Raw genomic sequence first — 15,864 nt, forward strand, 5'->3', positions numbered from 1 at the left:
TACTACTGTTGATCCCGTCACCCATCCATCATTGATGAGGATTTAGTGTAGTCCCTACAGTTTTGTAGCTCTTAGCTTTCAGCTACTACTGTTGATCCCGTCACTCATCCATCATTGATTGGGAATCAGTCCTTGCAGTTTGTCATTGTCCACCACTGCTCTCCTTCATCCACTTTTGAAGTTGAAGTTTCACAAGCTGCTGTTAATCCATCTATGTTTGCCTCACACTCTTGAAGACAAATCATTTAATTCAACACTGAGTTCATCTATTTCAAGCTTAGTTCATACAATTTGTATGCTCCAGCTTGAGGGGGAGTGTTAGATATATTATATCTTTTATCTTTTAGTTAGTTTGTTATTATTTCTCATTTGTATTTTGGGCTTAACCCATATTTCTTCTATTATAAATAGAGAACCCTATGTGTGTATTTAACACAAGAGAGATTAATCTAATATATAATTTTCACTATATTCAACTAAGGGAATCTTCATTTTCCAAAGAAAATATGTACTTGATCTCCTCAAAGAGACCAGTAAGCTAAGGTGTAGAACTTCAAGAGTCCCAATTGAATAGAATCATAAAATTGGAACAGCAAAAGACACCCAAGTAGAAAAGACCCAATATCAGAGATTGGTAGGAAAACTTTATTTATCAATCGCACACAAGACCAAAATATTGCTTATGCAACTAGTGTGGTAAGCCTGCGTGTGCATGATGTAAGAGAAAGATAGAAAGTAGTTCACAACATTCTTCAATACTAGAAGTCAAGCCCAGGAAAGGGGTTGCTTTTCAAAAATGGGTAAATCAAAAGGAAAGTTTGATATTACTTTGAACTATTGTGAAAGTCTTCCTACAAATAGACAACAAGTAAAATGTAAATTTTGCTCTCATTCTTGTTAGGGTGGCACAGCAAGGATGATGCATGATCTTGCCAGAACAAAGAAAGATGGTATTCCTTGTTGTAGTGTCCCAAATGAGGTGAAGGAAATATTTGTGAAGGTGCTGAAAAGTAAAGAAAAAATGAAAGAGAATAACAACTTTAATTGTGCAGAAGTTACAAGAGAAGTAGCAAAAGGGAAGAATGATCTCCAACAAATGACAATCAATGCATCTTATAAAAATAGAGAAGATGTAATTCAAGAAGTTTGCAATTGTATTATGGAAATGCATTAACATTTAATCTTGTAAGCAGTCCGCTTTTTATCCAAATGTTAAAGGCTCTTGAAGAGTATGGCAAGGTGTAAAGCCTCCTTCTTATCATGAGGTAAGGTTTCCTATTTGAAAAAAGTTGTGGATAATGTACAACAATGTCCAGAAAATTATAGGACTGATTGGGAAAATTGGGGATGCACATTGATGTGTGATGGTTGGACAAATGGGTAAGGAAGATCACTCACTAATTTTCTTATTAAAATCCACGTGGACTGTTTTTTTTAAATCTATCGATACTAGTGATGTGATAAAAGATGGAAAAAAATGTACAAGTTGTTGGACAGCATAGTGAATGAAATTGGTGGGGAGCACATTGTCCAAGTAGTTACAGATGGAGCATCTAACCTAGTGGCAACTGGGAGAATGTTAATAGAAAAGAGAACCAAATTATTTTGGTCCCCTTGTGCAGCTCACACTGTCTTGTCTAGTTCTAGAGGGTACTGGAGAGCTTCCAGTATTTTACAATACCATTGGCAATGCAAATAAAATCACTATGACAAAAGTTTCAATCTGGATAGTGAAGTGTTGGTTGGTTTATATAAAATATTTCAAAGAATTGTTTTGGATGCAAGAACAAGAGTTGCAATTGATCAACAACTTGAAAAGTTCAAGGGAGCTAAGAGGCTTTTTGGAATGGACATATCAAATCATACTAGAAATAAGAAACAACCAGGTAATTAAATTACTCTCATTACCATTCTTATATGATTTATAAATTTTTAATTACATTATAATTCAGTACTTCTTTGTTTTCATAGTTCTTTGGTGGGACAATCATGGAGGAGAAGGTAAAGAATTACAAATGGTAGCCATGAAAGTTGAGTCTCACATGTAGTGCAACAAAGTGTGAAAGAAATTGGAGCACATTTGACCAAGTGTATACTAAGAGAATAAGTAGAGTGGAACAACAGAGATTAAATGCTCGTGCATGTGATGTACAATCTTCAACTTGAGATGAGACAAAAGAGTAGAGAAGAGAACAGGGAAACTTATGATCCCATATATTTGTAAGTATTGAATCATATTTGTCTCACACTAGAACCGATGTTGCATTTGCAGTGAGTCTAATCAACCAGTTCATGAACCAACCAAAGGAGATTCACTTACAGGCTACACTAAGAATTGTGCAATATCTAATAGAGACTCCTGGCAAGAGAATTTTGTTCAAATAAAATGGGAACGTAAATCTCAAAGTATATACAGATGCTAACTATGTTAGATCATTTGTGGATAGGAGATCAACTACTAGATATTGTACTTTCCTTGGTGGGAATCTTGTACTTGGAAGAGTGAAAAACAAAATGTGGTAGTAAGATTCAGTGTTATGGCACAGGGGATCTGTGAGCTACCATGGCTGAAAATCATCTTGGAAGACTTAAGAATGAAGTGGGATGAACCAATGAGACTTTAACATGATAATAAATTTTCTATTAGCATAGCCATATCCCAGTGCAATATGATATAACCAAACACATTGAAATTAATCCACATTTTATCAAAGAAAAATTAGATAGTGGTCAAATCTGCATTCCGTATGTCTCCTTCCAAATGCAGACCTCCTAACAAAGGGTTCGAATAGCAACAACTTTGAAAGGATTGTTTGCAAGCTAGGAACGGAAAATGTATATTCACCAGCTTGAAGGAAAATGTCAACAATTATATTTTATTATTCCATATTTAGCATATTATAATTAAACTGTATAATGTAAATATCCCTAAATCTAAGGATCTAATTATATCCAGAATAATAGGGATTTGATTATACCCGTGAATAATAGCAATCTGATTGTATCCCTAAATCATACAAATCTGAGTAGATTAAATGTTGTTATTATATTTCAAAATTACTTTTCCACTTTTGTTTATGCTTGTGTGTTTGTATGATGTAATCTTAGCAAAAAAATTATTCCATTACCCTAATATTTGAGAAACATCATACTTCATGAGCTTAAAATAAATAAAGGCTAACATCCTTATGCAATTTTACTAGGATAACAACTCATCCTTGAGAACACCCAGCATGGTAAGACCAAACATAAGGAAATTGGTAGACACTTCATCAAAGATATTCTTTACAACAGTCTTCTGGTTACAAACCATGTCTCGACAAGACTTCAAATAATAGACATTAAAGGGCCTTCTCAGAGTAGAATCTTGTAGGTAAGTTGGGAAGGAACGATATTCATTTACCAACATAATGGAGAGTGTTGTAAATAACATATTGTTATTGTTAAGATATTGTTAGTTATAATATCTTATGTTAGTTACAATATTATGTGTATTTGGGTTTAGCCCAAATTTTTCTTTATTATTCTTCATTATAAATATATTACCCTATGTGTATTTTCCACAAAAGTTGAAGCAGCCACCATCACCATTAGAGACGCCGCCAAAGCCATCGCTCAGATCGATGACCCCATCAATCGAATCGTCTAGGTTAGGCGACCACCACACCAAAAAGATTGTCATCATTGGAGCAGCCACGCGCTCTCTCACGTCACTCAAAGTCGCACACTTGTTCTTTACTACTACCGTGTGCAGTGATGTGTTACCCCTCCTCTCCGACAGCGATCACCTATGTTGAGATCATCTCCTCCTCTTTTTGGATCAGTGCTTGTTGCCTTGATTGGAAAACATGGGATTTTAGGGTTTTTCTCTCTCCTCTTCATCTATGGCCTCGTCAACTTCAACCTCTGCTTTTCCCCTAATGCTACCAATTTGTTTGATCTGTCAATCTACACTAATTATGTTTGTGAGCATCTAACCATTGAAAAATTAAAAGGAACTAATTGTAAGACTTAGGCATCAGGTATTAAACTTTGGCTTAAGAGTAAGGAGTATGTTGATCATCTCACTCAGCATGTGCTTCTATTAATGACAATGAATTTTCCCGTGGGTTGAAAATTTATGCTAAGCTATGTATGGTTCTCAAATCCACTATTTACTCATCTTAAAAAACAATTATTTCGTACCTATGAAACATGTTCAGAATTTTAAGAATAGGCAAAATTGTTATACAACAATGACATTCAACATCCATATGGTGTTTGTCACAATCTTATTGATGTTATTACTCTGAAACGTCATGGCTCCAATGGCTGAATATCTGTGTAAAATTCATTGTCTCCTTCATGACTTTAATGAGTTATTACCTCCTATTTGTACTCCTTCTCAAGAACTAAAGCAACAGTCAAAGTTCTTTAAGTTATTGGCTTTACTTGGGCTTTTTGATGATTATTCCCATGCTCGTGATTAGATTTTGGTGTCCCTTGTTGTCCTTAATTTTTCTTATACTTGATCCACCCTTTTGGGTGACCAAGTAAATCGATTGATGTTATACCTACTTTCATTGATGATGATTCCTCTACTTTGGTATCTCAACGTGGTGAGCATAATCGCTCTCACAAGTCGAGCAAAGGGCATCACAAGTGTGAACATTGTCACAAGCTCAATCATAAGATTGACAGGTGTTATGCCTTACATGGTAGTCATCCTCGATATGTTGCAGTGGTCCAAACTAATCCTCTCTCACAACCATCTAATGTGGATCCTACTTCATCTGATACCATAGGACAATTTGCTATACTCACTGAATTTCTCAAATGGTATGAGGATCATCAAAAACCTAGTACCACTATCGTTGTTGCACACTCAGGTACATCTTTTGTTGGCCTAAATCACTCTAGTTCCCATGGACCTTGGGTTCTTGACTCAGGTGGCATCGATCATATTATAGGTAATAAATCTTTGTTTTCTTCTCTATCCTTAATAGGTGTTATTTACCTTTTGTTACCGTGGTTGATGGATCTAAGGTCTTATCCCATGGTGTTAGTGGTTAACCTTTTTCCTTCTTTGTCCATTGATAGTGCTCTTTATGTTCCTGAGTCTCCATTTAACTTTATTATCCATCATTCATCTCACAGACTCCCTTGATTGTGTTATTTCTTTTACCAAAGATCCTTTTTCTTTATAAGAACAAATTTCAAGACAGATGATTGGCACCCGATGTGAGTTTCAAGGTCTTTATCATCTACGACCTTCTATACATGTTGGCATGATTATGGATTCTCCATCTCACTCTGTTGGGTCATCCTAGTCTTGGAAAAATGTAGTAGCTTGTTCCCAATTTGTCCAATTTATCTAATTTGCCGTGAGTTGTGCCAGTGAGGTAGATCATTCAGTCTTTTATTATAACTCAAGAGTGGGGTGCATTTATATAATAGTATATGTTGATGATATTGTTCTTACATGCAATGATCACCATGACATCTCTCGGATGAAACAACACATTTGTCACCATTTTCAGACCAAAAATCTTGGCGAACTTATATATTTATTGGTGATTGAGGTATCACAATCTAACAATGATATTGTTATATCTCAAAGGAAGTATCCATTAGATATTTTGGAGGAAGTTGATGAACTCAAAATTTGTTGACAGACCCATAAATCCCAATACCAAACTCCTACCTAATCAAAGGGGTCTTTTTTTAGATCTTGAGAAGTACAAAAGATTAGTTGGAAAATCGAACTATCTTACTGTTACTTGTCCTGACATTTCCTTTGCAATCAGTGTGATTGAGTCAATTTCTTAATTCCCCATTTGCAGATCATTAGAATGTTAGAATGTAGTCATTCGTATATTAAAGTATAATAAAGAATCTCATGGAAAAGGTTTGCTATATGGTCACAATAACCATATTAAAGATGTCTATTATTCATATGTTGATTGGGCAGGATCTTCTAATGGAATGTCTATTCTCGATACTATGTTTCCATTGGAGATAACTTGAATTCTTGGAAAAGCAAGAAACAAAGTGTTGTGGCAAGATCTAGAGAAAAAGATTAATATAAAGCTATGGCCTCAACTACTTTTCAACTTGTTTAGCTTAAACAATTAATTAAAGAATTGCAACTTAGAGATGTTACTCAAATGACACTTATATGTGAATATCAAGTTGCTCTTCACATTAACTCTAATTATGTCTTTCATCAAAGGACCCAATACATTGAGATTGATTGTCATTTTATTCGAGAAAAGATTGTATATAGAGATCCAGACTGATTTTGTAAACTCAAGTGATCAATTAACATATATTTTCATTAAGTCTTTACATAAACCTAGAATTGATTATATTTGTAACAAGCTTGGTACATATGATTTATATGCACCAGCTAGAGGAGAAGTGTTAGATATTATTAAGATATTAATAGTTACAATATCTTATGTTAGTTACAATATTATGTGTATATGGGTTTAGCCCATATTTTCCTTTATTATTATTATAAATATATTAAACCATGTGTCTTTTATACACAAATGAATTAATGGTATACCTAAATTTCACTATTTTCAACATTAGGACAAAAATATTTTCAACAACTCCATAGTGATTAGGAAATATATCTTTAGAATCTTCCTATTCATTTTAAAATACTATTTCCTCGTTTTGAAGAATTTAATTATTACAATAAGAGATTATTAGAATGTAATTTGTGCGGTTGTTATCAATGAAAGAATTCTTTATTTCCTTACAAAGTTCAAGTAATACTACAAACTCCCAAATTCAGCTTCCAATGTCATTACACACCTATCAATTTCATTCATGTTGATACTACAAATCTAACCCTCACTTTTGATGGTGAAAATCATGTTAGTACCAATATTGCATCTAAATAAACCCTAACATTACAAATCCCAATTCATAATCCAATTTCATAGGTTCTAACAGGCGTGGTGCTCCCAAAGGCAATTTTGGTCATGCATGTGGTCGTGGTGGCAAAAGCCCAACACATGATAAGTCTATTTTCACTATGGACATATTCAATCGTCATAATGAGGCTGTTTTCATTGACCAACGGTGCTTCAAACTAGTCATGGCACTGGTATCAACCAGCTTCAAATCAGTGCAATTTTCACTGTGGTCATAGCGCACTAAGTTGCTATATCATTTAATCCTAAGTTTGAGGCTGTCTCCATTGATCAATGGTGCTTCGAACGAGTCTTGGCAGTGGTGTCATCCAGCTTCAAATCAGTGCAACTCTCCACAACCACCTTATGCTAACTCTGCCACTTTAATTTTCCTGGTGATACAGTCGTGATCCTCACAGCAATTCAATTCCCCCAGCATTCTTAAGTCAATTTGCTAACATTGCTCCTGCCACAGCTTCTACATGGTTTCCTGATTCTTATCATGTAACAAATAATTCACCAAATATACAGAAACCCTCACTACTGGAAGGACCTGATCTTCATCGGTAATGGGCCAGGTTTGACCATTTCTAGCTGTAGTACATCTAGGTTTCAGTAAGCCTATAATCCTAATATCCAACTTGTTCTTCATAATTTGTTATGTGCTGCCCGGAGAACAAAAAATCTCATTAGCATAAGCAACTGGTGGCGCAGCACACTCCTGATCAAGATCAGTGGGCTGACCTGTTTACTAAGCCTTTGTCACTAGATTTTCTTTTCTTAAGCACAAACTCAGTCACCTTGAGTTTGCAGGGTGACGTGAGTGTATACTCCATTGTACAAAATAAAACTGCCGTTGTTAGTATAGTAGTTAGTTATCAGTTTGATGTAACTAATTTAGTAAGTAGTTGTCTGGTACAACTGTCATGGTCAGTAAGTTACAACTGTTTTACCATTGGCTGTTAACATAGAGGTGTTAACATAGAATTCAGTCAACAACATACATTTCATTCATTTTTCTTCCATAGCAAGAAATGAGAGTCAATGGCATTCTGTTCAAAGAAAAAGAGAATGCTTTTCAAAGAGTCACCAAAGAATAAAAGGTAAGATGAAACTGAACCCTGAGGCTACAAAAGGGGAGTTATCCACAGTGGATGAAGCACCACCATAGGGTCACATGTGGCTTACTTGCACGATTGACAAAAACCATGTTTGGCAACGACTGCAAGTTGCAAACTGCACTGCTTAAGAATGCATTGATCTAGTATTAGCACTTGTCACTGCAACAGTGGCTGGCAACAACAAAAAAAACAAAGGCCACATAATTGAGGGCTCTGATACCAACTTGCATAGAGAAGAATTTTGAAAAGAGGATTATTCTATTTAATCAATTGTACATAAATTGTAAGTTAAAACCTTGAACCATCATCCCCTTCCAAATCAAGGAATGATCTGGGTTTTCAAAGCATCCCATGGGAACACATGCTTTAAAATTAGATAGAATATGATACTTTAGTGGATTATACTTGGCATAAATGAATTCCCAGAAAAGAAACCCACACCTGGAGGGATAAATGTTTGATATATGATGCAGGAGAAATATATACCAATTACAACATTGAATTCAAAACTACAGCACAATATAGACAAGTTAGATACTGTAACCTGAACAGTTTTAACATTCTGAACAATATACCTTACAATTCAGTGTACTCATTCTAATAAAAAGGGAAAATTCCCAGAAAAATAGAAAGGGACAAGATATCACCCAAACCAGGCTCCTACAATTCTACACCGTTACAATATAAGCAAAGTATAAAAGATTGAAGAGAATAATCATACTGTGGTCTTATACAATTAACTTGGAAAATTTGTAAAGAGTAAAAATGAGACTTACTAGTCTGGCTACTGCTTTCTTGCCAGAGTCATCATTACTTTCACATACACGCCTTAGAGCTTCTGGAAGAACTTTCCAGAATTCATTGACAAACTCACTACCCTTCCGTCTACTATTTTGCAATATGTCATTAGCCAAGTGTAGATAAGCGATACGCTGATCTTTCTGGGAAGCATTGAATAATTTAACCCAAGTTTCAACTATTTCTTTTGCTCTCTTCTGGTGAGAAATACACCATCGAGACAAGGCTGAATTATTGCTTAAGAAATACAGATAGCAATACAAATCTCACTAATAGATAACCAGAAAGAGGAAGGAGGAATAATGTGAAGGAAAATAGATTGAACAACTGAAGTAAAATGAGAAAAATGCTACTATCATTTACCAACAGGAAAAATGCTACTAGCTTATTCATAACTCTGTTACTGACAGGCACAAATACATCTCAAACAAACTTTTAAACAAGTTATCTTTAGCTTCCCTATACCATATGTTCGCTGTCTCTTGGGATGGATGTGGGAGGGGCCTCTCTTAAGGATTTGTAAAGGGACAAATAATCTTTTGTTAGTTCCTTTGTTTTGCGGCTTTATTTCGTTTTACAGTATTCATTGTCCCCTTGATGATTCATACACACTTCTTTCTCTGACTAAAAACTCGTTATAATCATCAAAATGATAGCTAAAATTTAAGAGATTGTACGACAGAAATGAATATGTTATTGTGAGTTATTGAAATAACTAAATAATGCAACGGTGAAAAAACACACTGGAAAGGGGCCGAAACTTCTACACAAGAAAAAATAATGAACTACAGGGCAAAAAAACTACAGCCCAATTTCATAACAGTATTAGCAAGTCCATCACAAGACCCATAAACAAAACTTCAGCCGAGTAATTAATAGAGGCCAAAAAGATACTTACGTCCCACCATAATGAATAAAAGGAAGAGCAAAGAGACATTTTCAAAAATAAATTACTCCCATCTAAAATTCACCATATAACTGCATAAATAGCAAATACTAAAAAATCTTCATAAACATGTTACCATGAAAAGATCCAACACGAGAGGACACCCACAAATTTTCACCCCTCCACCCAATAATTCAATAAATATTCAATAAAAAATTAGCATACTATACAGAATATCTATAGTGTTATGAAGAACATTCTTTACACGTTCAGGCTGGGGATGATTTCGGCAGCATGAAAAGATATGACTATAACATTCAGAATTCTTTCATCTAGTCCCCTCCACACTCTTCAATTAAGTTTCAGTTGACCAAATACCATTATTGTCTGTACCGACAATGCTTTTCTTAGTTACATTGCTTCTTCAGTCTTTACTTCTTTGCTGCAGGTGATTTCCTTATAAAGTTTCTTGTTTTTTACTACCTCCAATCATATATAACAAGTAATTAATTCATCAAGTTCAATTAAAATAGTCAATTTTAACTAATCATGTGATAAATTTAAATTTTATTTAATAACCCATAGAACTAAGTGAATTAAGGGTAGTTATATTTAATGACACTAATATAATCCAATGAATATATTTTTCTGCCAATGAATGCATGCCCTTGCACGTATTGGGAGTATTGGGCGTTTCATTCATAGACTTCACAATACATGAAGGGTATAAAAAGATATTAGAAACTGATATATTTGAAAAATGGGTAATTTTTTCCGTATAATGAGAAACAAAAAATGCACGAATTTGTTGCTTATACAAAGGGTCAAATATAGTACTTGGTAAGGGTTAAAAACATGTCAGAGGTGTAAAAGACTGATATTCACCTGTTTTTATTTCAAATGAAACAAACAGTACCATCATATAAAGAAAATATTTACCAAAATCTATCACAGATTTCCTGTAAATGCGTCAATAAAGAAAGCTTCAATAGCAGCAACAATTTTCCCTCACTATGAACACAAGCAGGATGCTTAACAGACGAATAATATAAGATGCAACAATCCCTCATATGGTCTGATAAGGGTCAGGGTATTTAAGACCCAAAATACCAGCTTCCCAACAATAAACACAACTGAAAAAGAAATATTTCTCATGGTACTTAAGTAAAAAGGTAAATGAAAAAAATATAATCGGATAAATTTCTCCGTAACAATTCAAAGAAATTAAAATAAAAAGAAAACAGTTAAATAAAATTCTCCATAAGCTAAAATTAGTTTATGCATAAGTTAATTTGTAGAACTCTTCCATACAGTTTCTCTAAAAAAAAAAATTGTGTATTAGCTAATTTAAGAAAGAAAGAAAAATTCTCTTAGGGTGCATGTGGAGAAATTTGTCGAAGCAGGACCAAAGTGTAATGGGCATTTTAACATAAAATACAAAAAAAAAAAAATCTATAGGTACTACAAGTCAAAGTTATATCATAGTAACATCACATCCATTGTCTGCCCAAATTTAGACATATCCTAATTCAAAAACAAATGTTACTCTATGTAGGCAACATTTCAACTCGAGCAGCAAATAAAAGAAAAACTGATTTTACATCAAGATGATATAGGTCACATTTCTTTACATCTATTTTTCTAAATCCAAAAATGCCAAATTGAGGTGTTGTTGCAATTGTACTTCATGGAATGAATAAATCATGACATTCAAAGTTATAGCATGAATAATGTGTTGGCAACCTGATAATGCATATACAACCAAACAGAAAATTGTCATTAAAAACAAAAACAATAAAAAAATAGGGATCAATGAAGGATACGTTGAATGCTTTGTGGTGTATTGCTGACTTTCGACAACTTCTCAGCAAGCAACTGTCCATCAAATATGTCGTCACTCATACTGCCTTTTGAAAAGTTTCACATATCTTGGAGATTTACCTATAATTTACATGAGTGGGATATCAATAACAGACAGAACATTATGTATATATTGAAAAGAAAAAAACAAAAAAAAAATCAAAATTAAACTAAGCTATATCTTTTTTATTTTGATTTGGAAATAATGACCTAACATGCTTTCCTAGTCGAAATTATTCACATTCTAACACTTGAAGTTGCTTAAGATTAGGAGCTATTATCTCCAAATTGGCTAGACTTGGCAGACACAGACAATCATGCAAAAAGCTTCAAACTTAAGGTAGAAAAACCGGACAAAGGAGGGCTGTTTTTCAAATAATAAAATCCTTGTGATTCATGTCCTTTGCCAACTAGACTACCATATTCTTATATGACAAAGGAATTAACACCAAAGATTATAGAACAATTTAAAGAGAATGTTAATTGGCTTAGAGAGCCTAAATTATAAAGACAGTGAGGATTGTAAAAGGCAGAAAGATTTAAAGGGGATAAGAGAACTAGACCAATTCCTTTAGATACAACTTTAGATCCATTGACTAGAGTAACAAGGTGAAGAATTTCTAAAGAAAATATAAACGAAATGAAGAGCTATTACTATAAATGTAATCTAAGGACCCTGTGTCAAGTATCATGGATCTTGACCTTCCACAAATTGAGAAATACAAGTTGTAGAAACTCTTAGCACCAAAGAAGATTAACCTTGATGCTTGAATTTTTCAAATTTTAAATCTTGTACACTTATTACTCCTCATCAATGAACTTGAACTCTCCTTTATTAGACTTAGACACGTGGTCTGCCTTGTCTGCAAAACCATGCAAGGAGTAGCAACTTTCTTGGGTATGACCCATTCTCTTGCAATATGTGCATTAAGGACATCCACCTAACCACCACATCCTCCTCAATAGCTATGACCTCTTCCTCTTCCTCGTGTGCTACCATTTTGATGCTCCATAACTTCAATTGAATTTTCACCTTTTAACAAGGTAGGCTCCCAAAGAAGGTTGGTGACGAAGTAGTTCATTAAAGGAATTGATCACCAGCTAAAATTTGATCACATGATAAAAACATGAGTGTAGACTTCTCAAAATTAAGACCATGTAAAACTTAAAAAGTTTTTCTATGATATCCTCTAATGAATCAGTCACAAAAAAATATCTTTAATTCTTCTACTGCAGGCAAGGACTTTGCTATATGCGACCAGATACACATTTTCATATCAGCATGGTTAGTCAATTCATTACTCAACTATACTCATGAAAACTACGTCCTGGTACAACTGTTTGCATCCTTTGATACATTAAAGGGTCACCGGAAAAAAGACTTGGTTACACTGATAAAAGACACTAACATCATTAGGTACTCAAACACAAATTTGGCAACTGATACGAGTAATAGGGGGTCCACTGTAGGTTATTGTGTTTACTTTGGTGCGAACCTTGTATCACCAAAGAGTAATAGGAAAAATATTGTCAAATTCAGTAAAAAAGTTGACTATTGTTCCATGGCTCATGCCACGTGTGAACTCTTCCACTAGTAGCATTAACTTCAACAGTTTCAATTTGGTACAATTGGACCCATGAGTTTAACGTGTAAGAGAATATCACTTCTTGTATAGCCTAAATATTATAGACTAATTATTTTTCAATTTCTTTTGGTTCTCCCTTGTAACTTTTTTGACATAAGACAAGTCGGGAATGTAAAGAAAAGAACAACCAATAACTACAAAAAGTGATGTGAACCATCATGAATGAACATAAACAGTGAGCAACTGTAATTAGCAGTGTCATGAACAGTGCGACCAGCCACGAGCAGCAGCAGCAGCAAACAACAGCAGACTGGACAAGAAACTTCACCGCAAGAGCAGACAGAAAGAGAAAGATCAAACCCACTCTAATACAAAGTTTAACAATAATACGTAGTGAATTGCTACAGTAAAAATAGCCCAGCAACCTTATATTTATATGGATTCAAGAGTTTTTACATTTAATAGTAGTAAAGGGCACTAAATACATATTTCTAATAGCCACATGAATCTGGACAATCATGTGACTTATTAGACCCATTTCCAACATATGTGAAGTTGTACCAGACTTTCCCTTAGTAAGTTGGTAGCATGTACTGAATTGCTTCCAAAGAATAACCCAGGAACATTTACCACTCAAATCAATCTTTTCAATAAACAGATGAATCTTCACTTTCTCCCACTTCAACAACAGTAACAACAATTAAGCCTTTTTCCTACTGGGTGAAATTGGAAATATCAATCAAATAACACTATAATGTTCTACTGTCAATCATGTCGATAGACAAAACCAATTAGATCTAAAATTTACTCATTATCTCCTATAGCCTCTAAGCAACCTGGCCAAAGAGCCACAACATAAAGAAGATTTCAGGATGAGCACACATCACCAAGATTAATACATCAACCTTCTGTGAAAAAATATATCAATTCATTAATTAAAAAACATTCCAATCATTCGTGCTTCAAAATCATTTGTTGTTTGGTCCAGGATCATGGCACTTAACACAGCTCAAGGTCAAGGAATTACCACCAGGAACTTCAAAATAAGTAAGAAGGAACATGGCACACAGCTAAAAATACGAGGAAAAGAATATTAGGAAGGTCTACATGAAATTAATGAAGAGGGAAAAGGATATTCAAAATTTTAGTACAACACAGTTGACTCTTCCAGAAATAAGATTGTCACCAACACACTGCAAAAGCAAGATGCCACAACCTCTTCCAATCTCACTCCCACGCTCTAGTAAAGACCTATTTACTACAACTACAAACCAGCCAACATAGCACATCCGCACCAACTAAAGCGGTAAAATAGTCAATAAATTGTAATAATTTTTAAATCGAATAAAATAATTGAGAACAGCAAGTGATAGAAACACCACTTGTATCGCATTAAGAATCAGAAGACAGTGCAACATCCTTAAAGGGTATGTGAATGCATCGCATATAACATAACATAAGACCGACCAAAAAGGACCCATATTTCTCCATATGGAAGCTATAAGACTCATTCGGTCTCGGCTCTATCATAATGTCGATAGCCAAGAAAATGGGGGAAAGAAAACGGTTTGGTCAAAATCAAGACATATGAAACTTGATTGAAGAAAAGCGCCAGTACACACGGAGAAACTTTGTCGATTCAATTTGTTTCAAGAACTCGAAACCTAGCATGCGATAAATAAATTAAGAGAAGCTGCTCACAATGAACAGTGAGAAGCGGAGTTCTTCAAGGCCTCGATAGATCCGAAATACTTACAGATGAAAGAAATCTAGAAGGTGAAGCACCGCCGTGCACGACCGCCGCCTCCGCCGCCTAGATGAAAGAGGTTTGGATGTTGGGGTTTTATTTTTCCTTTGGATAGTTTTTATTTATTTTTAACCCAAACTTATTGCTGTTGCAGTGTCGGATACTGGAATTGATAGCAAATTGGATACAAGGTTCGGTTTCCTGTGTTTTTTAAAATCTTATCATCTCTTTTTTTTTTAACTTAAATAATTTTATAGATAAATATCTAAACAATACTGAGACCTGCTATACTTATTTAAATATGTACTTTACTACCAAATTAAAAAAATTATATAACTTAAGGATAATTTAGGGAGTAAAAATAGATTGTTGGTAGCAAGGAACTACAATAATCTTATATTAATAAGCTGATTTTTGCATATAAATTTATTGCAGTACAATTTTACCCCATTCCACATTATTTAAATTAGGATTTAGTTTTATTTTTTAATAATTAGTTATTGTAATTGGATATGAAAATTAAATGTTGTTGGATTTAACTTTGATAAATTTAATATAAAATTTAAATTCAACCAAATTGTTATTTTATAATTCGATTTGAATTAGTTCTTATAGTTTTTATTGCTGCAATATTTTAAATTATATTATTACTATATTTATTAGTGAAACACGTTCGTTTTAGGATAATAAAAAGTAATAAAATTATTATTATTATTATAAATTAGATATAAATAATTTTTATAATTTATTGGTATTTTATGATAAACAATAGTTAAATTTAAAAAAACAATCAAATTAACAAAATGATTGAATTTGAATAAATAATTTAAATTTAAAGAAATAATTATTTAAAAAATTAAATTGATAAAATAGTTATTTTTATTTTAAAAATATTTAAAAGATAAAATTAGAAAACAATGTGTAAAAGAAAATCTCTTATAATAATTCCAACTTACTTTTA

At 33.7% G+C, this 15,864-nt stretch overlaps 1 protein-coding gene across 4 annotated transcripts in view; it reads right to left on the bottom strand.

Moving 5' to 3' along the window:
* LOC108328925 (uncharacterized) overlaps nt 1-15,103 on the bottom strand; it is a 28,181-nt gene extending 13,078 nt beyond the window's left edge. The window contains exons 1-3 of one of the 4 annotated variants that reach the window (XM_017562834.2): nt 14,913-15,103; nt 11,534-11,651; nt 8,803-9,050 (exon numbers count right to left, since the gene is read on the bottom strand). In XM_017562834.2, the coding sequence (XP_017418323.1) occupies nt 8,803-9,050; nt 11,534-11,612 (327 nt within the window). In that variant the 5' untranslated portion in view covers nt 11,613-11,651; nt 14,913-15,103. Of the gene's footprint in view, nt 1-8,802; nt 9,051-11,533; nt 11,652-14,857 lie in introns of all 4 variants that reach the window. The other 3 variants (XM_052873767.1, XM_052873769.1, XM_052873768.1) reach the window with 3 other exon arrangements.
* Nucleotides 15,104-15,864: the final 761 nt, after the last annotated feature.

Source organism: Vigna angularis, chromosome 2 (assembly GCF_016808095.1).
Source record: "Vigna angularis cultivar LongXiaoDou No.4 chromosome 2, ASM1680809v1, whole genome shotgun sequence".
In the NCBI taxonomy this organism is placed as follows: domain Eukaryota; kingdom Viridiplantae; phylum Streptophyta; class Magnoliopsida; order Fabales; family Fabaceae; genus Vigna; species Vigna angularis.